General features: G+C 43.6%; 1 protein-coding gene across 3 annotated transcripts in view; it reads right to left on the bottom strand.

Moving 5' to 3' along the window:
• Positions 1-24,204, bottom strand: part of SLC38A1 (solute carrier family 38 member 1) — a 50,998-nt gene extending 26,794 nt beyond the window's left edge. The window contains exons 1-4 of one of the 3 annotated variants that reach the window (XR_014516607.1): positions 23,641-24,204; positions 14,595-14,789; positions 10,103-10,178; positions 8,590-8,705 (exon numbers count right to left, since the gene is read on the bottom strand). Coding sequence is in view for 2 of the 3 variants with exons in the window: in XM_083463624.1 (XP_083319750.1) it covers positions 8,590-8,705; positions 10,103-10,178; positions 14,595-14,713 (311 nt within the window). In the remaining variant the exon portion in view is untranslated. Of the gene's footprint in view, positions 1-8,589; positions 8,706-10,102; positions 10,179-14,594; positions 14,790-23,640 lie in introns of those variants that run through there. The other 2 variants (XM_083463624.1, XM_083463625.1) reach the window with 2 other exon arrangements.
• Positions 24,205-26,654: the final 2,450 nt, after the last annotated feature.

The raw sequence follows: 26,654 nt of genomic DNA, 5'->3' as shown, positions 1-26,654 counted from the left end.
GATCCAAGCAGAATATATTTAGAGTTACAAACCTTGTGTAGTGTGTCATCACCCCCCTCCACCCCCCCAAAAAAGGAGGTGGGTGGAGATGTAGTGGTGGTCATAGCAGTAGGATAAAGGCTGTCTTTGTGCTTACAGAAATTTCCGCAACATCCAAAATATTGAAGGTTCGTCGCAAAATTTTGTGCCTGAAGTGTGGGGTGAATTGGGAAATGCTGTCTATCCGTTTGTCCATCCTTGTTTAACCCAGAGCCCCATATGGATTTATTGGGGAATTTTAATATCAGAATAATTATGAGATTTTCTGACCCCCGTTTAGCCCTCAGAACAGGATAGCCTTGCGTTAATTGGAAAGTCAATAGCTAAGCTACACTGCCACCAGAACCTTTAAATTTAATTTTCAATTAAGGGCTACTGTTTTGGCCAAACTCTATCCATATAATGAATGGTGGTGCGTTACCTAAACTAGGCTTCCTAGGAAAGCTGTGGAATGCTCTCCGCTGGGAGATCCACTTGGCACCTTCCCTTTAAGGCACAAGGAAAAACATTTTTATTCTCTTGGCCATTGGCATTTAATTCTCTGCCTATTTTGGGTGAGGTGGTGTTGAGTTGGATTTGCTCTTTTATGCATATTATTGTGGCTTAATATGTTTTTGTTCTGGTTTTTATATTTGTTTTTCATGTTTGTTTCTGCAAGTCACTCTGAGTTCATTTTTGTGTGTGAAAAGGGGCCTTATAATAAACTAATAACAGCAGCGATATGGCAAGAGAAGCTGTTTATTGTCTTTGTACATTTTTATAGACATAGGGAAAATCACCACCCATATTTTGTATGGAACTGAAGTGTGGGGTATATAATGGAAGCTATAGTTTCTAAGAGCTCTTTTGTGTCTTGCAAGTATTATGGTATGAGCCAAAGTTGGGCCTCCTTTTATTAAGGCCTGGGTACAGACGGCATTGCTCATGTGCTGGCTAATGCTACAGCAGATGCTCAAAGCCAGACTCTCCAAATAGTCTCACTCAATAAATTAGTACCATAAATTGGACCAAGCAGTGTAAAGCTCTTCAAATGAATATGGTATGAAAACGGTGTGGTGGTTAGTTACAAATGCAGCTATATTTAGTACCTTGATGCAAGCCAGCAAGATAAATTAGTCTGAATAGACAAGAGTCCTATTAAGAAAATGTTTAAATATATGACACAGCTGGGAGTTATATGCTCTTGTAGTGATTTCCAGTCAGACTATTGTCCTTTGTATTCAAGCAAGGAAATGAATAATGTCCCTGGCACATCTGTCAGATGTTGTTAGACCACTTTGTATGGCCACTTTGGATAAGCATCATTCCTGCGGAATTTCTCTTAAGAAAGAAAACATCCTCTCCCATTAGCAAAATCGATTCTAGAAGCCGATAATGGTTGTGTTCAGATATAATGCTAAACCAAGGTTTAGTATATCAGAAACAAGCCTAGGTAAGCCTCAGGCTTTCATACTCCTCCTTCTCCTTCCCTCCACTGCAGAAGCTGGGAGGATGAAATGGGAAATGTTCACTTCCATTCCCAGGCTAGCCTCTATTTGATCTCCACATGTCTACCCAGTTTTACACTTGAGCTTGTGATTTGTATCTGTAATTGTATCTCATTGTATTGATTTGCATATTTATTGGTTTTGAAGAGGCCTATGAATAAATGAATGTAGGTATTTCACCCCCCCGTCCAAACTAAGAACTGTGGTTAGTATTAACCACGGTTTAGAGCAAGCTTCCTCAATCTCGGCCCTCCAGATGTTTTGAGAGTACAATTCCCATCACCCCTGACCACTGGTCCTGCTAGCTTGGGATCATGGAAGTTGTACGCCAAAAACATCTGGAGGGCCGAGGTTGAGGAAGCCTGGTTTAGAGAAACAGGATTATAATCCATGGTTTCCCTAAACCTTACTTAACTAATGCTTGTCTGGGTTCAGACACAACAAATAGCCACTGTTCATTGAAGCAAAAGCTTCTGATCTCCTCCCTGTGGCTGTGCTATATGAACAAATGTCTTGGTGGGGAGCATGTGGACCCTGAAGCTCATGTGTGTAATGGTGAACCATAGCTAAGCATAATATGTTAGTACTGGATCTCTAAACTGCAAGAAGTTGTACTTTGCGGGGGTGGGGGGAACTCAAGCCATGAGACGGGCTTTCCTGAGTTTTCAGCACATTACCTAATGGCTGAGCAGTTCTTTGAATAAGCTAAGAAGAACTGCTACTAATCATGTTTCTGTTCAAGCCATCAGTAGCTGTGGCCAGTGTTTGAATTGGATAGGAAGAAGTCTCTGGTGACTCGTGCTTAGTCACAGATGCTTATTCAAGAGCCCCGAGTCGTAGTTTCTGCAAAACAGTAATGTGGTTTCTAGTCCTGAGCTCCCCATGGCAAGCCCAGGATGGTCTTTGCAAGTAAAAAGGGGAACAGGGAACAATATTCTAATCTGCTGCCCTTCCTTGCCCTCAAAATCTGCTGCAGGTTGCTATGCATAAACTTGGTATTTTCCACGGCTTCCAATAAAACAGCATGAACAGATTGTTTGCTGTATGGGTTGTGGTTGAGACAGGCTGACTACTGCCAGTACCAACCCGGGGAATGGTATGAAAACATGAACAGTGCCGGCTTTCTGCAAATTCAAAACATGCACGCGGAGCTGAGAAAACTCTGCAGCACCAAAAGAGCTCTCATGTTTCATATGTTGAATCAGGGATAACAAAAGCATTCTTGTCAAAAACCACTGTTAAAAAAAATAAATCCGCAGAACTAATTTTGTGGCAAATACATCTGTCAATATATACGGAGCATTCTCTTTAGTTGATTGTTGTCTATTTATTCCACAAATGGAAAAGGAAAAAGTGTGCAAGTGATAATGCCGTTTAACTGGTTCACAACACACAAGGCTTCCCTCAAACAGTTTCAGCGTTTTTAACATCAATGTACTGAAGTTAGAAAAATGTTCTTCACCCGATTCTGAGGGATATTAAATGTGTACAGAGCAAATGGCTCTTACTTCCTGCTAGCAACACAAAGGTGCTGCTTCTCACCCTGTTAAGTGTTAGATAGCATTGCACCTATTAGTGAGAACAGATAAGAATGGGCTGTAGTGTGAGGGAGGGTGGAGATTTAAGCTTGCATTCATAACATTCTGAGGTAACTTGAGGAGAACAGGAAAATGACCGTGTCAGGTTCAAAGCCATTTAGTGTTGTCTTAACCTTTTAAAAACCCTTCTCGTGCTCTTTTGTGCTGGAGCACACATTAGGGTTTCCACAGTGCTCTTTTTCGGGGGGGGGCATAGGGGTACGCATACCCCTAAACATTTTGTGAATCTAAGTTTGGCCTCATTGAGGGGCAGTATTTCAATATGAGTAGGAAAATGAGAGTACCCCTAAACATTTTTTTAGGGAAAAAAAAGCACTGGGTTTCCAGCATTTCCACTGATCACTGATGCTGTAAATTTCACGTCTGCTTGATGCATAGAGATATCTCTCCATTCTGTGTAACAGAGCAATTCAAACTGCCAATCAGCTATGCTGGAAGGGATCTGGACATAGCTGTCAACTTTTCCCTTCTCTTGCGAGGAATCCTATTTGGAATAAGGGAATTTCCCTTAAAAAAAGGGAAACGTTGGCAGCTATGGATCTTGATAGAGCGTAGTTGTTCCTTGGACCCTCCTGTAGGCTAGCAGAGAAGCTCTACTGTCAGCAGGGAAACTCCTGAAATGGGGCTGGATCCTGAGCCAGCCCTGCTGCTGACATGTGACAGTAACAGTCCTGCTCTGGATCTGTTTGCAGCTTAAAGGTCCAAGAGAATGCCAGAGTTTTCTTTTTTTGGCCAGTCAGCAACTTTTGGTCATTTTTTATTGTCAAACTGGGTAAATACTAAAGTTATTCTCACTTCCCTCCCACCATTTCTCAGAATACCGGGCTACAAATGAAATGTGGTTTTTGCCTAATCGCGAGTGAAGGCCTTTACCTCATCATCTATCTGAGCCCTGTTCTTGAGGTTGACATAGTCTTTCGTCCGAGAGCAGGCTGGCTACTAGCTCCTCGCCCTCAAAAGCAGTGTTGCTCATTTGTGTGAGTCACCTGCAGCTGTCTGTTCCACAGGGTGATTTCCTGTGGTCGAATTGCTCTTAGCTTGCTGAATATTTGTTACATGAAAAATGTAGCATGACTTGCCAGAGCTGTCTTTATGTCTGCTTTTGTATAGCTTGGGGGCTGAAAAAATGGGGGGGGGGGGAAGCACGCACAAGGCAAAGAAGGACCCTTTCCTTCTTGTTTGCTCTCCTTTTCCACACAATCTCTCCCTTTCCTCTCATCCAAATAGCCTCAGGCAGAAAGGATGAGAAAACAAGAGGAAGAGAATGGAAGGAGTCCTCTCTCTGCCCCTTAACTCACCCCCTCTCCTGCAAGCCAAGCTGTTTTCAGGAAGTGTGGAAACAGGGAAAAAGGAACAGAGAGGTAGTTAAATGGGAAGGCAGTAGGACTTCCCATAGCACTGCTGTCACCCGCTGGGAAGGATGAGGCAGTGGTGAACTTGGGGCTTCATAGGGGCACTGGTAGAGCCAGCCTAGCACTGCCACCAGGGTGCCCACACAGCCTCAACCCTCCCCATCCCAGCAACTGGCAGTGATGCTCCTGCTGAGGAGCTTTTACTGGAGTTTCACCCCAGCCAGGAGAGATGCTCCTGAATGCATGGCAGGCTTGGCTTTACCCCACCCTACGCACCCATGACCAACCACCGAAAAGAGCTTCAGGTACCACGAGGGACAGTCAGCACAAACATTACATTTCTTCAGAGCAGAAAACACATCTGAAGACTCTCCTTGGCTGCCTTCAAGAACTGGGCAGCGGGGTTGTTGGCAGGAAAGAGTTCCTCTTTCTATTGAACAGGTTCAGGGCTGGATATTTTGCTATCTCTGGACAACCTCATTGACTGCCCCCCCCCTCCAAACCAATTCATTCTTTCACTCCCTATGTGATCTGGAAATGTGTGAATCACCTTGAATATTCTGGGTAGATTCTTGAGCTCAGTTTTTAAAAAGCTTCATTCCAACAGCTGTAGCTCTAGTAACCCAGCTTTTGATACACTGCAATGTAGCCACAGCTTCCCTTGGAAACAAAGATTTGGTGTTGTTGGGTTTTTTTTGGTTACAGTGTTAAAATAACTCCTAACATACATTTATCCTTGACTGCGAAGCAGTTTGTGGTTCCTTTGTAACAAATATTAGATACTCAACAATGACTCTGGGTACTGAGTAGCACATATTGAATTTCTCCAGTGTGGTACTGGAATTTATTTTTTAAAAACAATGTACAGTGGTACCTCGGGTTAAGTACTTGATTCGTTCCAGAGGTCCGTTCTTAACCTGAAACTGTTCTTAACCTGAAGCACCACATTAGCTAATGGGGCCTCCTGCTGCCGCCGTGCCACCGGAGCACGATTTCTGTTCTCATCCTGAAGCAAAGTTCTTAACCTGGAGCACTATTTCTGGGTTAGCGGAGTCTGTAACCTGAAGTGTATGTAACCTGAAGCATTTGTAACCCGAGGTACCACTGTAGTGGCAAAGGGTGCATTTCAGGCAGAAACTCTCCTGCCCATGAAATAAACTATTAATTTTAATCTGGTTCACATTCATTTCAACAAGGCTTGCACAAGGCTCCTTCTCTCTGTAATCTGCCCACACAGTACAATATGTATATTTACTCAGAAGTAAGCCCCATTGTATTCAAGAGGATTTATTCCCAAGAAAATGTACACAGGATTTCAACCACAGTCTGGTTTCTTCTCTATGTTCATACTAATAGAATGTTCTAAAATACCTTTAAAAAAATCAAACTTTTTATATATATATATATATATATATATATATATATATATATATATATATATAACATGTCTCTGGAGCAGAAACTATTTTAATGTTTTTCGAGGGTGGGCACTGCTCTATCTTTAATCTATAAAATCTGTCTTGTTTACAAGAGACATCTTTTTCAGGGAAGCTGTAAAACTGTGCTTCACAAAGGTGTGCTTTTTTTAAGACTGTGAAGTTACTGCAATGTTCCTTTATACTCTTTGGCACTTCTGGAAGATTGAAAGAACCCGTGTTTCTAACACTTAAAGCTTAAGTAATTCACTCCTATATGCAATTAAAACTTTTCAGGTTTGCTCCTTCAGATGCTGCTAAGATACTGGAACTTATATAGAGGAAATATATTTTGCTCCAGAAAAGAATTCTCAAATGATGAGTTGGGACCTACCAATAACCAAAGGCAAACATTATGGATGGCTTGCATCTAATAAGCATTCATTATTGGGAAATGTTAAAACGGCTATAATGTTTTCCCCACCCTCTCTGGCAGAATTGAATGAAATTTGCATAGTAGTCCATTATGAGGAGATGCAGCCTGCCAAATACTGGGACAGCAGCAGCAGCGGTTTTTCCACAAGGACAGCTTTGGAGGTGTAAAAAAAAGAAAAAAGGATTAACTTAATCTCCTCTAGTGTTTTGTGGGCAACTGGTTGGAAAATTGCAGCTAGAAGAGAGAAAGGAGTGCCAAATTGGGACAGATTGGTCCAGTGGTTTTTGTGCTAAGCACCTTGAAAGTTGATTTGAGGGTAGAGGTAAGGAGCACTGGTATGGAAGAGTCTGGGGAAAACAATTCCCTCTGGTTACAAGCTTGACCGATCAGCCTCCTCCCTCTCCCCACCCTTGCACTGCTCCACCCATCCCTCCCCAAGTATTTTCCTTATATAGTAAGCCAAGCATAGGCAAACATTGGCCCTCCAGATGTTTTGAGACTTCAATTCCCATCATCCCTGACCACTGGTCCTGTTAGCTAGGGATGATGGGAGTTGTAGTCCCAAAACATCTGGCCAGCTGAGTTTGGCTATGCCTGTAGTAAGCTCATAATCATGAGTTTCACTTCTTTAAATCCCTTTGGGGGGGCTTGCAAATCACCAATGTTTGTTGGATTTTTTGAGGGGTTGGAAACTGTGCTTCAACTCTAGACAACTTTTATCCCAGTTCACCTCGGACAAGCTCAGAATTTCTCAGAGGCATCCCATTCAGCTTGGGATTTGTTTGAATCTGCTGCACATCCCTAGGTATAGGTCAAAGTCTAGTATAGAAAGTCTAGTATGAGAGCCAGCGTGGTGTAGTGGTTAAGAGCAGTAGACTTGTAATCTGGTGAACCGGGTTTGTGTCTTCGCTCCTCCACATGCAGCTGCTGGGTGACCTTGGGCTAGTCACACTTCTCTGAAGTCTCTCAGCCCCACTCACCTCACAGAGTGTTTGTTGTGGGGGAGGAAGGGAAAGGAGAATGTTAGCCGCTTTGAGACTCCTTTGGGTAGTGATAAAGCGGGATATCAAATCCAAAATCCAAACTCTTCTAGTATAGATTAATAGATACTGAACAAAGATAAAATCCTATTATTTATAATGTTTAAGAAATGTTTGGTTCAGACACTTTCTAAAGGCACTAAATTCAGGAACCTGATGTTTCTCATAGAGAAACTTAAATGTAGAACCCTCCACACTTGCAGGTTGAGTCTAACCCACTGGATCCAATGGGACTTGCTTTCAAGAAAGTATGTTAGGAATTGAAGCCTCTGTTGTTCATAGCATTAAAACATTTTTGCACCAACATTCTACATGTTTTAATTCAAAATATTATTATGGGGTATAATTTCACTGGCTCAGAACGAGAACTATTTCTCTGAAATGTGCTAGTTTTCAATGTTGTGATTTTAATATATGATCACCTAAACACAATTTCATAAAGATAGGTAACTGGGGTGGCTTACTCAAGATAAGGTGAAGGTAAAGGGACCCCTGACCATTAGGTCCAGTCGTGACCGACTCTGGGGTTGCGGCGCTCATCTTGCTTTATTGGCCGAGGGAGCCGGCGTACAGCTTCCGGGTCATGTGGCCAGCATGACTAAGCCGCTTCTGGCAAACCAGAGCAGCGCACGGAACTGCTAGGCTTTTGAACTGCTAGGTTGGCAGGAGCAGGGAACGAGCAACGGGAGCTCACCCTGTTGCGGGGATTCAAACCGCCGACCTTCTGATCGGCATTCCTAGGCTCTGTGGCTTAACCCACAGTGCTACCCGTGTCCCTAACTCAAGAGTAGATCCATTGAAATTAATGAACATGTCAGGGCCATTAATTTTGATAGGTCTGCTCTGAGTAAAACTTAGTTGAACATCACCCCCAGAAATCAGATAAGAATAATGGCATTTAATAGTGCATTTGTTCTCTGAGAGATGCTTTAGCCTTAGGAAAAAGTGCCATTGCTTGGGATTCTATGCAATCTTCTGCCTTACTCCTACAGAAATAAATCTGAAGGTGAAAAAGAAGAAACTAGACTCCAGTGGGTTGGGCTGCCTGAATGCTAAACAGCTGCCTTTTAAGTTGTATGTGAATTGCACACTTATTTTTAATAGCTTATTTTATTTATTAAAACAGCATACAAATGGAGTATGAACATCAACACTCACTCCAAATTGATGTCTGTGTCAAAGTGAAAATTTACCCAAGGCCTTTTGCATGTTGATGACTTACGTAAAGAGCAGGATTCCTGTGTTAGCCAACGCAAAGGCAAGACCTAATATTCCACTGCCCATAATGGCATTGCTGAGATTGAAGACAGACATTCCCAATGAAGTCGTGCCTGGAATCTGTACAGGTTGAATTAAAAGAAAAGAAAAGAATAAAACTTCCTATGGTTTGCAGCATATTTGAAAAGCATCCTATGCTTTTTTCTGAATATACTTTCTCATCCCAACTCTTTCCCTTCAGTCAGATAATTTGATTATTTGCCCACTTGGGTACAGTGGCAAGAGGTGAATTATTAGTAACTGAAAAGCCACAAAGTAATTGAGAGAACATAGGATGATACCCAACCAAGTCATACATTCAGTAGATGCACTGAAATCAAATAAATTGAATATCACCCGTAATTTCACACTGAGGCCCCAGGAACCTGCCATTCATGCAAGATGTTCTAGCAGAACTCTTCTAGAAAAGGGAAAACTCTCTTGGGGGGACTTATGCTCAGGAAAGGCCTTAGAGGCATTGCCTACTGCCTGGGATTGCTCGTTGGCCTGTTGGACCTCCTCCTCGGCAAAGCTCCATCTACCATGTTCCACCCCTTTCCAAAGCTCTCCCCCTCCGGGATGTCCAGAGGCTTCCAAGGGCTGTAGGCCCCAAAAGCCAAAAGAAAATGGATGCTGGAAGAAGGGAAAGGAGAGATCTATGTAGCCAGAAGGAAACGAAAAAGCAGCAGATGGGGAGAGAAAAGAGGATCCCGGAAAGACAAACAAATGAAGACAAAGGAAAATTCCTTCCTAAATGGTGTTCCTGCCTGAAGCTGCCGACAAGAGCAACATACAGTGGAGCTGGCAGGAAGCTGAGCTGGTGAAGGGGTTGCCCTGCCCACCAGGTATACCCTCATTCAAGTCTTGACTTCCTGCCAGTGGAGAGATGGGTGGTGACGTCCCACACAGGCCTTCCTCCAGGACAAGAGAACTCCGTATTTACAGAGACCTCTTCTAGCAAGGAGCTTAATCATTCACTTCAGTGGAACTCAAAAGAGTTTGGTGTGGTGTAGCAGTAAAATGTTGGGACTAGGAACATGAAGACCCAGGTTCAAGCCCTGACTTAGCCACATGAAGCTAACTGGGTGATCTTGGGTCACTCAATATCTTTTAGGTTAACCTACCTCACAGGGTTGTTATGAGGATAACATGCGAGGTTGGGGAGAATTGCGCACCCTGCCTTAAGCTCTTTAGAAGGGAGAATATCAATGTAATAAATAAAATGTGGGTGAGCTGTTCCACAAACTGACGTGAACAGCAAACCTCTTGTTTGCAAAAGAGAGCTGTGTGCACCTCACAGCTCCCACTGTAGGACAGGGGTAGCAGACATGTTTCCCTCCAGATGTTGCTAGACTTCATCTCCCAACGGCCCCAGATAGAATGGCTGGTGCTCGAGGATTATGGGAGTTGTAGTCCAACAGCTTTTGGAGGGCATCAGGCTGGCTCTTTGTGCAAGGAGGGCAAGGAGGGTAACCTACATATTCATCACATTTCTTCTTTTCCAAGTGGCTGTTGGTTAGACTTCTTCTGCTCTCGCGGTCTGAAATAAATTTACTGAAAAAGAACAAACAGGATTTTCTTTAGCATTACAGCATACACAGGAGGAACATACGTTAGTGCTATTATTGAGCTGTAGCCGTTATGGAGTTGGTGTGTATTGTTTTAATTAAGCTACCTAGAACCCAGTTGTACAAGAAGGTTGGGCCATAAGGAAATGAATCATACAGATAACGACATGGATTGGTACACACACAAAAGAAAAAACACACAAAAAGGGATAGGCATGAATGATTAAGTCTGGGAAGTATATACGTACAGAGCCAGATTCAGCTCTCCTATAAACTGCCATAAGGAAGGAAGGCTAGTTTAGATTGCTGCAGGGATTAAAAAACTATTAAAACAGTAATCTGCTGGGTAATTTTAGATTCTGGCTTCAATTGTCTTATGGGGGCTTCTCTCTTTGAATAGTGGCATTTCGATAATGCAGCAACCCAGCGCTGTTTGGGGGTTTTCTTGCTCAATCTGCTGAATGACACCCCAAGCATCTGCGCCGAGGTCCTACCCTGAGGGCAACACTGCTTTTACACTAATTTACAGAGGACAGCTCTACTGAATGCCCTTAGCCATATAGCTGGACAGAGCCTCCATTTTCAAAGGTGGTATTACCAAAGGTCTATCAAGTCCAGGATCCTGTTTCACCAGAGTGGTCAGTCAGATGCTTGCAAGAAGACCATAACGAGGGCAAACATGGATGGAAGAAACCCTCAGGATAGACCGTGAATTCCACATTCACCAGCTTGCTAATGCAGTTCATTGTGCTTGTGAACCAAGGCTAGCTACAGCTGGAAATCAAATGCTGGATGAGATGGGGTTTCAGTGTGATCCAGTTACAGGCATTAAAAATACATTTGTGGACTGCACTGTAAATCTTGTTTTTCATTATTTAAAAAAATTATTTATACTTTTATACTGAATATATTTCTGTAATGTTAGGGTGCTTGCCACCAGGATTTATGTTGCTCATGCCATACATATTTGGCGTTTGATCCAGCTAAGTACATGGGATTTACTAACTCAAGTCTCATTGATTTTATGGATCTACTCTAAGCATGGTCAAATCTGGATCCAGGACTTGAGAACAGAAAAACCAAAAGCAAGGACATATAAGCTCCATTTATTTCAATGGAAGAATGTGAAGCACAAGTTTCACTACTCTACTGAAATTAGTTGGACTTAAAGGCTGCAATTCTATGTGCACTAAGCTCAGCAGGACTTATCTCTAAGTACAGTATATACTTGAGTATAAGCCGACCCAAATATAAGCTAAGGAAACCTCTTCTCAACGGATAAAGAGGATGCTGGTGCTATCTTACCCAACATTTCCAGCAGCGATGACAACAGAACACAGGTGCTTCCCATCTCCCCCAAAGGGCCTCTCTACCCCACTGGTTTGCCCAGCCTTCGGTCTGAAAACATTTGACATACACATATCAAAGGGCTTGAGTTCAAGCTCCCTCAAAGCTCCGTGGGAGATTTGCATTCAGTTCTTGGAGGAGGGGAGGCACCCACACGGCAAGAAAGACGCAGCCCAGGGCTTGCAGCCGAGGGAGCCAAAAGCAAACCAGGCCCCTTCTTCCTGCTGATCCTGAGGTACGTCTTCAGCCTCCAAGGCGCCCAGGTATGGTGGGAAGTGTCAGGGCGGCCAAGGTGTGGGAAGCGGGGGGGGGGGGGGTGCGGCCTCACCTACGGAAATGCATAGGCAGGAAGCTGAGGTCGAGGATCTGCAGCCAGCACAGCACCGTCCGGGGCAGCCCCATGTGCCTCGGGCTGGTGGAGTAGGATATGAGGAGAGACAGCTTCCCTTCACGAGCTCCTTCTAGAACCATAAGGGCAGTTGCCCCGGCAACCGCCACTGCCACTCTGTCTGGTTTTTTGTTTTTTAAAGGAGCACTGCCGCACATGCGTTGGAATACCTGGGCTTCTTTAAGTGTTTGAACATGCGCAACTTTGCCGCTGTCAGCGGTGGCGAAGGAGGAGGATGAAGGAGCAGCAGCCCAAAAGGGCTGCTTTTGGGCTGCTTGTTCCTCCTCTGCCACCGCTGACGGTGGCAAAGGAGGCGGAGGAGGAAGGAGCAGCTAAAAGGGCTCCTTTCGGGCTACTCGTCCCTCCACCGCCGCCTCTGCCGCTTGCAAGAGCAGGCATAGGAGCCCGGTTGGGAGAGGCACAGCACAGCGCAGCGCCTCTTCCAACCGCGGCTTCTGTGCCTGCCCTTCCGAGAGGCGGGTGGCGGGACCAGCGGCAAGAAAGGGCTCCTTTCTCTCCGCTCGTCCCTCTGTCGCCGCCTGCCTCACTCGAGTATAAGCCGAGGGGGGCTTTTTCAGCATAAAAAATATGCTGAAAAAGTCGGCTTATACTCGAGTATATACAGTAGCTATGCATGTGTGACAAGTTTAACTGGCCCATATTAAACACCATGGCCTCCATGCAATTAAATCTGAAAACAATGGAGTTTTAATTAGTCACAGCTAACCTCTTCCATTAGTTTCAATAAAACTTATAGGGTTATTCCTTCATCAAACAGTCTTTAGGATTGCACAGCGAAGTTACGTTCCTGTACATAGCTACTCAGAAGCAATCAGGCCACTGTGTTTAATCAGCCTTACTCCCAGGGAAGTATACATAGGATTGCAGCCTCAGTTATAATGAACTTTTGCTGGATTGGGGCCAGAAAATATATGAACAAGCAACTTGAACTAATGAAAACATTACAGTTTAAAATATTGTGTTCTTCAGATTGCTTAAAACATGGCATTTCATGAAATTTGATACGTTTTGATTTCTTATTCTACATTTCTCCCTCTAAAGCAATTTAGCAAAGATACTGCTTTCACACAGCTTATATTAGGTGCACATTTGAGATCTGAGGTTACAACAGTAAGCAAAGTGTTTCTTTCTTTCTTATTTGCTAGAATAAGCTAGCAACATTTGTAACAGTTAATCAAGCCATTAAAACAGCAAGACATTGTAAAAATGTATGTGTGTATATTGAAAACAGAGCTTTTATCCTGACTCAAAATGGACCTGGGAAGCATTTGACCTATTTAGCTCTTAGTCTGCTTGCCTCAAACGTAATAAACAGCTCAAGACCTCCTGGGACTGTAGCACTTCAGAATGCAGGTGGAGAAATACATGCTGAATGCTCTACCCTTTGTGTATGTCTGTATATGTAAACACATACAGGCTATCCGGTGCAAAGAAAACAAAACTAGCTCCGCTAAGAGAAGCCTGGTCTATAACCATATGCAATTAAGCTAAAGGCCACAACGTTGCAAAAACAGCATCAAACAGGCAGTAGGATTGAAACTGTATCTAAAAAGCTTGGGGAAATTAGAAGCATATTTGCCTGGATGGCACTAAAAGGGCAATAAAATAGGAGTCAGGCAAACATCTATGGAGAGAGGACTCCACAAGTAAGAGGGTCCTCTCCACGGTAACTACTCACCACACCTAAAATGACGGGGGTGGGTGGGGGAATGCTCCACTGAAGTTCTTAATGTACAGATAGTCACATACCAAGACAGGAGGTTCTTTATAACTTGGTCCAAAGCTGTGAAGGGCTTTAAAAGACAAAACCAGTGCTATGAATTAAGCAACACTCTCACCCATGTTCTGAAGAGGCGCAGTCCCAGGAGTTTTTTGCATGGTCTTCGTGAACATGTATACGGGGTCCAAGTAATTTTGCTTTAGAACAAGAGATGGTACAATGTGCTGTCGAAAGGAGGTGGTTTATCCTTGATGTAGCATTCTTCCATCAAGTTGGCCTACATGAGATTTTTTGGACTTTCAAGCACATTCATTTAAGAATGCATGCTGCACCAGGTTCAGCAGCAGAAAAACTGGTGCTTGGTGCAATATGCAATGATATGCAATAATAAATAATCTTGCTTGAAGATGCCCAAATCTCAGTGTAAACCAAATTAATGAAGAATCCTGCACAACATGGAAGTTTACTCTTTTACATATGCCCCAAACCTAAGAAAAATGGATCATCTGAACCATGTTTTAGTTTGGAACCAATTTGGCCACTATTTTGGCTACTGAAAAGTAGTCAAAGACCCAGAGACATCTAAGATAGTGTGTAATGCTAATCCCAAATGTTGAATGTTGTTGCTTTTTCTTTTTCCTTTGTGCTGTGCTTTGGGTGGCCAGGCTGAGTTGTGGGGTTGGCTGGCTACAAAGCACTCTATACATTTGTATTAAATATGCCAACATTTAAAGGTTGAATAAATTGGTACACTATGTTTTTACTGCCAATGCCCAACAGAGGCTGGGTATGAAATTCAAATCACATTCTCAAATGGAACATGACTCAGTAATGAATCATTCATGAGCTGTGTTTCAAGTCAGAAACACTGTTTTTAAACAGCGTGTTTTCACATGGTAAATCTGGGGCAGTGGAAAACTACTCACCTATTCATCTGGCCATTTTCTACTTCTGTGAAATCATTGGAGTCATTGCTGATGTTATCATCCTCAGGAACTGTCATATTCTGCATCTCAGTTAATTCTAGGCCTGCTTTGAAAGGCATCCTGATTTAGTGAACTTGTTCTGAAGCCTGCTTGGTCTTTAGAGATCAGTAGCACCTGTAATGTGAGCCTGAAAACCTGCAAAAAGAAAACAAAAGAAAAAGTTCAAAGTCAGAATAAGAAAATAAACAATGACCTCTCAAGTGTCTCTCTCTCTCTCTCTCTCTCTCTCTCTCTCTCACACACACACACACACACACACACACACACAACTTGGTGCTAGGACTTTCTCTAGGACTGGTGATCTGAATGCTCTAAATGGCATTTGTATATTTCTACCATCAGTATATAATTGTTGACAGACAAATAGCAGCCTGAGAACTTTGGGAAAGATTAAGAGAGATTCTTCCTCCCCATCTAGATGTATTTAATTTTGCACAATGTATAATCAAGGTTGTCATTCGGCATGCAAAGCGATCTACTCCCATGTGTACATACTTTGAGAGAAATGCGAAATTATGAAATTAAATATTACTGCAGGTTGTATGAGGTGAAAAAACTTTATTAATGCTTGCACTCTTAACAACTAATGATTACATTTACACCATGCCCTTTTTGTGGCAGCTGCCATGCTTCTCTCCCACATGTCCTCCTCCTCAAAATAACTCTCTTCGGTTGAGAGATAAGAGACTGTTTCAAGGCCACCTGGTAAGATTTATGGCCGTGTGGGAATTTTAACCCATGTCTCTCCAGTCCCAATACAACAAATGCAGTTCCTCTGGATGCAGCTGCACATGTAACACCAACATGCTTCTTCCTGGACTGCACCTGCTGTTTAATGTCAATAGGGCAGGGCCACCATTTACTCTACAGACCTGGAGTGGTGCCAGGCTGCATATTAGCATAGACAAAAATCCTATGTAAATAATCCTTTAAAAAGAGACAATTGTGCAGGGGGAAGGTAAGGAGATAAAAATCCCATCAACAGTGTAAAGCAGGGGTGGCGAACCTTATTTGGCCGAAGGGCCACATTAATCCTTGACCAAACATCCTGTGGTCACATGTCAGAAGTGGGTGTGGCCATTCCTGCCCCCACAGACACACAGTCACCTATTAGATGATCCATGCAGACCGGCAAAGAAGAGGAGCTATATTGGGGGTTCGTTTTGATGACTCTCATTAAGTGGATTGCAACTCACCAAGCTGAGTAGCAGCTATGTGTGACAGTCCGCTGGGGTATCGCTGCCTGCCAGGTAATGTAAGAACAGGGGGACTGCCTAGTAGCTGGCAGGTTACAATATCTGTCTGAGGATTACATTTGACTTAGCTGGTGAATGCTTTAGGCCTGTTTTATAATTTCCAGATAATGAAAGTTTGGGTGGATAAGTCATGGACTTTGGAGAAGAACAAACTCAGGACGAAAGGGAGAAACAAACTAAGAAGAAGGCACATTTCGTAAATCCTCACCGTGATCAACTCCCACCTGGAAACCTATGTCCCCACTGTGTCAGGACGTGTGGATCCAGAATTGGCCTCCACAGTCACTTACGGACACACTATATTCATGGGAGACAATCTTACTTGGCTATGACTGATTGGCAAAGAAGAAAGAAAGAAGTAGTAGTAATAATGATGGCAGCAACTATTGTACAGTTAAAATGTGCCATTGAACTAATTAGTGATAATACTATTAGCGAGCATCACTTATTAAATGTTCATCTTATCTTTGTCTGGCTGTGGGAAATGTGATGAGAAAAAAGCTGATTTATAAGGCTATTAAAAGTGCAAGGACATGAATTTGAGAGGTGTTATTTATTTATTGCATTTATAGTCCACCTTTTCTCCAAGAGGCTCAGAGTGGTGTATGTGGTTCTCCCCTCCCCATTTTATCCCCACAACTCTATGAAGTACGTAAGTTAGGCTGAGAGACAGTGATTGGCCCAAGGTCACCCTGTGAGCTTCATTGTGGGGATTTGAACCCTGGTCTCACAGGTCCTAGTCCAGCACTCTAACCGGTACCCTACACTGACCCTTATGGGGTCTCTTAAAATCACTTTCTTTAAAAAAAAAGGGGGGGAGACTTTCAGCCTCCATTCCTTTGGACTGTTTCCACCTGAGTTCAGGTAGATTTTAAAGCTGGGCTTTTTAGAGGGTACTAGCTTCAGCCATAGAAGTCAACAATTTGCTTACAGGCTGAAATTGGATTCCTCTTTCTGTTCACAGGCAGGCTGATCTTGCTAGAGGCTCATTTATGTGCCTAAGAGATGCCTTGAGACCTAGAGCTCTAGTTTCACATAAACTGCTTCCTTTATGTAAAGACTGCCATGTGATATCTTTTGTGTTCCCTCCTCTCCCCTAGCCTTACCTTTGAAAAGAAGAGGAGGAGGAGGACCAGGGAGACCGACTATGGGATTGTGAGCATAAGATATTAAGTTCCGCAGCAACTCTACAAACTGGCCCTTTCAAACAAAACACATGTCAAGAACTAGAAAGGAAGTAAGTTATCACAGGTGATAATTTCTAGAAGATAAAGTTCAGCAACAGGAAAAATATTTAAAAAAAAACCACAGTTGCTTGTAACACACTGAATGTAACAGGCAGGCTCAATAAGGAATGTTATATATAACCCGCTTTTTAAAAAGAAAGAAAAGGAGGGAAGTCTTCAAATGGGTTGTGATCTCATAACATGGATGTAAGTAAGTGAAAGCTTATTACAACTGTTTAACCATCTAAGTACTTCTGCTCTGAGTGGATTATATTATCCTTTTCTTTAAGGGAAAGAAAGCTTCACTGAGGAAATAGCAAACATATTCAGAAATAAATCTAGCACTGACTCTTTCGGCACTTCTATTTCTTTGTAGGCCTCTTCCTCAGATATATAAATGATTAGCTTATATATCTGAGTTTCTAACACTGCCTTGAACATGCTCTAACTCTAATTGCCATTGGAGAAGGATGGATGAGGGGGAAGAGTCTGAACATCTTTGCCCCCCCAAAAAAAGCTTAACAAGTTTTGTGTCCAAATTTGAAATATTTAAATATGGCAACCCTAAATTAGGCATATTAATGATTCCATTATTACGCTACTGATCATTGTTAGAAACTCAAGAGGTATAAGGTAAAAAAGGTATAGGATCCCTGACCGTTAAGTCCAGTCGCAAACAACTCTGGGGTTGCGGCGCTCATCTCGTTTTACTGGCTGAGGGAGCCGACGTTTGTCTGCAGACAGTTTTTCCGGGCCATGTGGCCAGCATGACAAAGCCACTTCTGGTGAACCAGAGCAGTGTACGGAAACGCCATTTACCTTCTCGCCGGAGCAGTACCTATTTATCTACTTGCACTTTGACGTGCTTTCAAACTGCTAGGTTGGCAGGAGCTGGAACCGAGCAACGGAAGCTCACCCCGTCATGGGGATTCGAACCGCCGACCTTCCGATTGGCAAGCCCTAGGCTCAGTGGTTTAGACCACAGTGCTGCTAGGTGCCAAACAGCTCCATAAACCAAGGTTACAGTCGCCAAAACGGAATGTTGCCATTTGGGGGCAAGATGGTTCTAAAGTCTTATTTTCCAAATGATGGACTGCCTGTGATTGATTATCAGTAAGCTCAGATGACAACCTTGAGCTGGGTTAAGAACTTTTGAGAACTTAAATAAGAAAAGCCACTTTATCCAGGGACTGTCCACATATCTATTGGCCTGTTCCGACCTCTTTTTCTTAACGGTGACACAGATCATTCATAATGTAGGAAAATTCTTCGCAACAATGAGCAGAACAGTGGGGTGGGGTAAATGAAGACAAGCTATGGCAATTAACTATAACATTGTTTACTGCTTGCTCCTGCTCAGGCTGCACAGAAAAAGCATTTTGGTTCCTGAAATTCATTCTGATTGTGCAGATAACATACAACGAATAGAAATTCTGCAGGATGTGGTATTAGTGTGTGAAAACTGTCACGTTCCAAAGATCCCCAGGCATGTACTTCCAGATGGTGGAGATGTCAGACGCTATCCTGGTGCCCAGGCAGCTTCCCTTGGTTGCAAGTGACCAATAGCAGGGTGCAAAATGTGCCTGGCTAATTTTGAACACTGCCACTGATGAATCACCTATTAGCCATACTGCATATATGCAGAAAGGGCATGTTTTCTAAGTATGAAAAGGACTGAGAAACAGCAAAGAGAATTTTCTGATAGGTGTGGGCTTTCATTTTGCACTGATAGGGTATACTGAATGTGTAAAAGTCAAAGGCCTGGCCTGCTACTGCAACCCTACTTCTCCCACCCACCCCCGGGCCACACACGCATGCTCTGTTTGGAGACATAAACAGGATGTTCTATTCAACTGTTTTTTAAAAAAGAGAGAGTTCCAACAAACCACACTGCACATGTTCAGAAACTGGTTTCCTGCTACCAGGTTGATAAAAAGATCAGGAATCCTTAAACTCTAATCTGACTGTTCTCGCTGCATTTAGCTTTGGGCAAATCCCATGCACCATCAAGGGGAGAAAATGCAAATCGATTCAAGCGCATAGTTCTCCTTTGCAACTTCTCTTAGCCAGGCTTGGGAAAGGGACAGATTGAACTCAAAAATATATGATGTTGCTAATTTTTCTAACCTCTGGGGAAAAACCCTTCTCTGCCAGCCAAACACAGAAGAAGCCTTTGGTGTGCTTATTAAGCACCCTGTGCTAACACCAAGCCCAACTCCATACTGAACCATGAAGTTGTACTCCTGCGAGTAACAGTCTTCTGTGACTGTTTATCCATCTTGTCCCCAGCACCAATTTGAAGCTCAAGGAAAAAGCGAGGGTGAGAAGGGTTTGCCTGCTGTTGGGACAGGGTGTTCAGTGTACCCAACCAGGCATGGAGACCTCAACCAAGGAACAAGAATCATCAGTAGTGCTCCCTGCATATATTTGCTGCATTTCTGAATACCTTTTTTATTGTATGTGAAGAGATTTAATAACTTTGATGCATAGAGCATGCTTGCCATAGAAGACTATAAATCTGCATGCATGAGTCTGGATCACAATCACTCACAGTCATATGTACATCACCGAATGAGCAGTGGTGGCGTAAAGTTCCCCACAAATTAAACAAACATAAATGCAACACTGGCCGCTTGTCAACAGTAAAGGTGAACTATTTGCTTTGCTTGTTGACTGGAGAGATGAGTAGCCAGTCCATGAGAGGTGCCCTCTGAGACCTGTGGGACCTAAGTCTGCTGCCCCAGGTAGGTCTGTTGCTCCTAAATTCATCCCTGTGCTGATAACACAGCATAACCATGAGAAACCACTGTGATTACACATGCCAGCATGCAGCTACAAACTAAAACAAATTGCTGTGCTATATCAAATCAACACACCAGTAACAGTGCAGTCCTATGCATGACTACTCAGAAGTAGTCCAACTGAGTTTAGCAGGCTTTACACCCAGGAAACTGGCTACAGAATTACAGCCTAACGTTTAAAATAGAATCGGGGGAGGGGGGGCAGGTGCAAGCATGGGGTGGGGAGATCACAAAGGCAGAACAGACATATTTAAAAGCAATTAATTCTGCACTGGTTGTTGGAAGTGTACTGAATATTATGTATATTCATATTCATTAACATCCTCTTTATCAGCTCACATGCGATTTCTCTGATCTCGTTCTCGTTTTTTGCAAAATGGACATATTTTATTATTATTTTATTCTGAAAGGAGCATTCTACCAACTAGCCAGCAATGATTTGCATGTGGTAGCTGACAAAAATATAAATATCTTTTAAAAAAAATATCAAAACATTTAAAACACATACAGTAAACAAATATAAAACCCTCACATCACCTCAAAATGTAAAGCCAATTCAGGCTTGAGAAGAGCTACTGTAAAGAAGGTCAGATACCCAAACAAACTGTGTTTCATTCAAGTCTCTTAAAATACATTATTAAGATCATCATGTAGGATATTAAAATTCTTCCATAATGCTAGGACTTTAGACCGCATGCACCTCTAGCTCATTGGCCTCCTAAATTCTATTCATTCTTTGATTCAGAACATTAAATATATAGACTGAAGGGCTATTTATACAGCATAGAGTCAACTGAAGATTGCTTTAAATATATTTTTTCTTGCCCAATTTGTGGTTTAAAGCCCACATTTATTTAGGCCTGAACTATTAAGAGTGAGAGAAAACGACAGCAAAAAGAGGGTATTAACATGTCCTCACCATTCTTATCTCTGATCACAAAAAATGTAGTGGGAGAAGGAAGAAATCATGTTGTGGAATGGTGGAGACTTGAGAACCACATTGTGGATTGGCATGTTCTTCTCTGTACGTACACAAATGTCTTTGTTTTTAAATAGATGAGATAAACTATGTGGCATCAAGTAGCGTTATGAAAATTACCCTTCCGTTCTAAGAAAAGCATGTTGGTGGATTTCTGGTGGTGGATTTCAACTGAACAGCCACTTCCCATCCACTACTTCATTATCAAAGTTCAGTTTTCAGTGTTAGCAAGCTGATGTAAAGTTTAGTGGCTAAGCCCCTCTCCCAAAGAGTCCAACGGGACATCTTTAAGAGCATTTTATTATATTTATACCTTGCCTTCCTTTCACCAGAGATCTTCAGGCGGGATAGATATGAGTAATGGAGCAGTTAAGTAGCTTTAGACTCTGGGTTTCATTGTGTTGCAGGTGGTGGGGGTGATCTTTAGAAGGTATTTCAGAATTTGGTAAGCCCGGTTTACTACATCTGCAGGCGCACGGGCTGTTCTGGGATTTGAACCCTGGTCTCGCAGGTCATAGTCCAACACTCTCTAACCACTGCACCACACGAATAAATATAAATAATAAATTCAGCATTCTTTTTGAAATGAATCAGGCAGGGAAAGGTGAAATCCACCATAAAAGATGCAACTATTTTCAAGGATAAAAGAGGCCTGACTAAAATGGCAATAAAAGGAGCAGAAGGAGACCAGTGGGAGGCAGGATAATCAAATGATAATCTGGCATGTTTAAGCAGGCTGAAGACAACGATGCCAATAATCATAATATTAATAGCCTAAATCCAGCACAGAATTGGGACTCCACCGATTTCAGCGCATTTCAGCAAGTTTAACACTGTCTTGAAATTAAGCTAATAATACTAATGAGTATGGTGGTTATAAGGGGTGCTACATAATGTTTAGTCACACTCAAAGCAGACCCACTGTAACCAATGGACCTACTGTAGGAATTCATACGACATCACCCAGTATTTCTGCATTTACAATCTTTACTCCCCACCCTGCCCATGGAGGCAATCAGTGATAGCAACAGGTTGTATGACAACTCTGCTTTGTGAACAAATGGCTTATGGCGGAAAGGACACTGATGGTGTGTGATAAAAAAAAGCAAAGGCACTAACCACAAGAGAGGGAGAGAAGAATAGAACAGAGAAAAAGCCTCTCTAGGAGAGAAACCAAGACTTGGAAAAGATGTCAGCTCTATACAGATGCAGGCTAGAACCAGGACTGCATTCCTAGCATAACCTTGAACTTCTCAGTGAAGCAGTTACTTATTTGAACAAATTATAAACCGGTTAACTTCCAGTCTCCAAGTGATGCACAAGGACTACAATACAACCAAGTGACGTAAGAAATTGATAATTAATTCCAAAGTAATCTGTAGCATCCCTCTTGAATACCCAGCAGAGCCCTACAGAATCAGTCAGAGCAGAGTAGCAGCATTTTCATTTTGCACAGATGATTGTTATCCAAAAGGCACAAAAATGTTCCAGTGGAGCTTTAAAGGGGTGGAGTGCAGTGGGGTGAAACTACTGGATCTTTTTTAAAAAGGGCAAATTTCAATTTCCTGTGAAAGCAACAACATCTTTATTCAGGGCATGCATGATTTAGACCTGAGTGGGCCACAAGCAAGGTTGGGACAAAGTCTTTTTCTGGTGAAAAGGGCCAATGCAGTGAAGCATTAATACATACACCCACGGCAAATGTACCTAGGCAGCTGACAAGTTAACTGCCTTAAAAAAGAGGAGGAAGATCAGTGACAATATGTTCCATTCAAAAAAATCCCGCATGTCATTTTTTTTTAAAAAAAGTGTCCCTCTTTTGGTTTCGGTCCACCAACATCCCTATTTTTGGCATTCAAGGGTATCAGCTTTAGCTTGCCAGCAATTCAGAAACCCAATTCCATTTCTTAAAAAATAAATAAATAAATAAACCGGGGGGGAGGGGCTTCTGGAAGAAAGGAAGGGACCATTTCAGGTGGAACCTTTTGCAAAGTGAGGAGGACAAAGACGAATTTCACTCTCCCTGCTCGCTCCCCTTCTTTTCCCATGTCAAGGTTGCCAGCCGTCAAATCCGTTTCTTTTTATTAGGACTACATTCTAGTAACGTGGTTTGTGCCTCAGCCTGAACAGTGACCTAGGTCTGCTAAAACTGTTTCATTAGGGTCTCATTTAGCGTGTGTGTGTATATGTATATATGTGTGTGTGTGTGTTTACGGTGGGTGCCCCCCCCCCCTCAGAGAGGTGGAAATAAGTGCGGCGCATGAGTCACACGCATTCGCTTCCTACGCGCCTTTTTCCCTCCACCCATAATGGAGAAAGAAAAGAGAGACCGAAACGTGCGGGTCTTTTTCGCAGCGCGGGAGAAGAATGCCTGCCAGCCCGAGAAGCGAAGGCGGGAAGAAAGGGGGCTGGCTGGGGTGGAGGTGAGGGTCTCTCCTCACTAGCAGACCCGACAAGAAGCGGCGGGGCCCCCCTCGCCATGCGGCTACACGCGGCTCCCGGGCCGCGGCGAGGCGCCTCTTCTCGCCATTTCCGCCAGCCTTTCCCTCAGGCGCCCAGGAGCCCCCGACCTCTTTGGCCAAAAGCACCTACGCCCCACATGCGCCAGCTCGAAAGCCGCTCTCTCCTGTCGCCGGCCATGTGTCCTTCCGAGGGTGAATGGCTGAGACGAGGGAGGGGACACACGAGGCTATCTCTCTGCGACCCCCTCCCCAAACTCCGTACCTGTTAATGCGGCCGGTCCCTCCTTTTCGCCCCTCCGTCTTCACGAGAAAAGAAGCCCAAGCTGAGGTGTTTCTTCTCCCGCGCCCCGCCTTCGGGGGGTCTCTCCTTTGTTAGAAGAGCTGGCTCTCGCTCGCTCGCTCTCGGGCTCTTGTCGACCCGTTGCCGAGAAGGGGTGACGTTTTGGGAGCTCAGAGGAAGAGAATGTGCCTCCTTTTTAATTTAAAATTTAATTTTTAAAGCCCAGCGGTTGTTCTGAGGCGGCGTGGCGAAGCGCTAGACGGAATGAATGGAAGATGCCAAACGACCTTCAAGGGGGCGCCAAGCGCGCAGCTCCCGCCTCCTTCCTCTCTCGTCGCCTCCTCCTCGTCGTCGTCGTCGTCGTTGGTGGGTGAATGGATGCTCTGTGCCTCAGGACCGCATTATTATTATTATTATATTTTATTCTTAATCCGTTCTTGAGGGATTAAATGCTTTTAAATCTCTGGCTGGGGCGCTTGGGCTTTCCTCCCTACTCCCCCCGCCCCCGCCCTTTTCGTTTCCTTCCTTCCCTCCCTCCCTCGCAGGTGGCAAGGATGCTGTTTGCCGTCGGACCATCTGTGCTTTTGTGTTTTGAACGCGATCGGCTTTGCCCTATAATAAGAAAGCGATGCGAAGAGCGAGTCAAGCGTGGGCAAGCTTTCCCTAGGCCTGAGCTGAACCGTCGCTTCTGATCTAGGTGAGGAGAGTTTAAGAGACAACACACACACATCATAGGATTGTACAGTCGGAAGGGACCACGAGTGTCCTCTAGTCCACCTCCTGCAATGCAAGGAATCTTTTGCCCAGCGTGGGACTCGAACCCGCAACTCTGAGATTAAGAGTCATACCTCAGTTGGTGAGAGCATGGCGCTGATCATGCCAAGGTTCGATCCTCGGATAGGACAGCATTGCAGGGGTGATTCTCAGGGTCCCTTCCAACTTTACATTTCTAGGATTCTATGCTGTACGGACAGAGCTATCCCATGATACACAGGATATCCGGGGTGCGAACTCGAATAAAATATTGCATGGGGGGGAGGTCCAGGTAAGCCCCACCCTGCATGCACACCATTCAAATGGCAATCCCCATCAATTTTTGGGGCACCCTAGGAGTTGGTTCCTATGCAGGATATCCAGTCTTTCTTTTCCGGGGAGGTAGGGGGAAAACTCCACACAGCCTTCTGGAAAGTTGGTGGCAACCTATATACACAGGAAAGAAGGGTTTTTTGTTTTTTTTAAAAAAAGCTTTCTTTGGTGTTTCGTTCAGTTTCTTATCTCGCCACGTGTCTCTGCTTGATTGCATTCACCAGTCCGGTAAATCCAAATGTCCAGACAATATTTTTTAGGTTATCTAGTTAAGCCTGATAGTTCTTTTAATGCATACCCTCCAACATTTCTCGGATGAAAATTCTTGTTGTTGTTTAGTCGTTTAGTTGTGTCCGACTCTTCATGACCCCATGGACCAGAGTGCACCAGGCAGTCCTGTCTTCCACTGCCTCCCGCAGTTTGGTCAAACTCATGTTGGTAGCTTCAACAACACTGTCCAACCATCTCGTCCTCTGTCACCCCCTTCTCCTTGTGCCCTCCATCTTTCCCAGCATCAGGGTCTTTTCCATGGAGTCTTCTCTTCTCATGAGGTGGCCAAAGTATTGGAGCCTCAGCTTCAGGATCTGTCCTTCCAGTGAGCACTCAGGGCTGTTTTCCTTAAGAATGGATCGGTTTGATCTCGCAGTCCATGGGACTCTCAAGAGTCTCCTCTAGCACCATAATTCAAAAGCATTAATTCTTTGACGATCAGCCTTCTTTATGGTCCAGCTTTCACTTCCATACATCACTACCATGAAAATAGGGATGTCCTATTCAACAACAAAAGCAACAATAAATTTATTATTTATACCCTGCCGATCTGACTGGGTTGCCCCAGCCACTCTGGGCGGATTCCCACATATAAAAAAACATAATAAAACATTAAACATTAAAAAATGCCCTTCCCTCTGCAGGGCCGCCTTTAGCAGTGGCAGAGCTACACGCTCTGGGAGCGGAGAACAGGTGGGGGCATGGCTGGTGCATGTCCCAGGGGCCGTGGTGTGCGTCCTGGGGGCGGCTGCAATGGCACCCCACCAGGGATGGCACCTGGGGTGTCTCGCTCCCCCTGCCCCCCCTTCATCCGCCAGTGGCCTTTAGATGTCTTCTAAAGACTGCATAGTTAGTTACTTATCTTCTTAGCTCTTGGAGTGGCTGTTTAATGCTACCTGTGTAGTATTTGGCAGTAAGGAGAATTTTAGATAAAAGCTCATTTTTTGGTTTTGTTTCTCCAACTTTCAATTGTTTTGAACCACCCTGAGATCTACACATAAAGAGTGGTATACCAAATAAATAAATAAATAAATAAATCTTCTTAAGCATACTTAATTGCAATGAAGACCCATTGGATTTTACTAAGCTTGTCAAGGGTTGCAGCCGCAGCTGCCTCTGCCTGTAATGTATAATTGGACATGCATTTCATTTCACCGTCAGAAAACATGTCAGTCTGCAATGCAAACCACAACTGCATTTTCACGGCAACGTGCAAAGATGGTAACAAAATTAGCAGAAGGGAATTCCTTCCAGCTCTGCTTCTGGAATTTGTGAAATGTGCTTCTTCATCTAGATGGTATTGTGACAGTTAGATAAACAAAACAAAACTGAGCACCCTTGCATCACAGTCTTGTTTGTTTACTATATTAGATACTAAAGTGTTACTCTGTATATTTGAGTACTGGGCTCAGCTATGGGTTGCAAATTGCTTTGTGGCTGCTTCCATGTTCACATAGTGTGGTGGTTACATGTGTGTTTGCGTGTGTATGTACCAGCATTCTGAGCTCAAAATCCAGCTGCTGAAAAGCTGGTCTGCATGCATATGGAATATGGGCTTCCTTGAGAAAAAATAGAATTCTTTAGGTGGAGTGAGAGGAGATCACACGGTCTGACATCAAAAAGGTCATGTGACTGAGAGA

The sequence above is a fragment of the Podarcis liolepis genome (assembly GCF_965112155.1).
Source record: "Podarcis liolepis genome assembly, chromosome: 10".
Lineage (NCBI taxonomy): Eukaryota > Metazoa > Chordata > Lepidosauria > Squamata > Lacertidae > Podarcis > Podarcis liolepis.
Note: the sequence above shows the minus strand (reverse complement) of the source record. Positions and strands in the feature narration are given on the sequence as shown.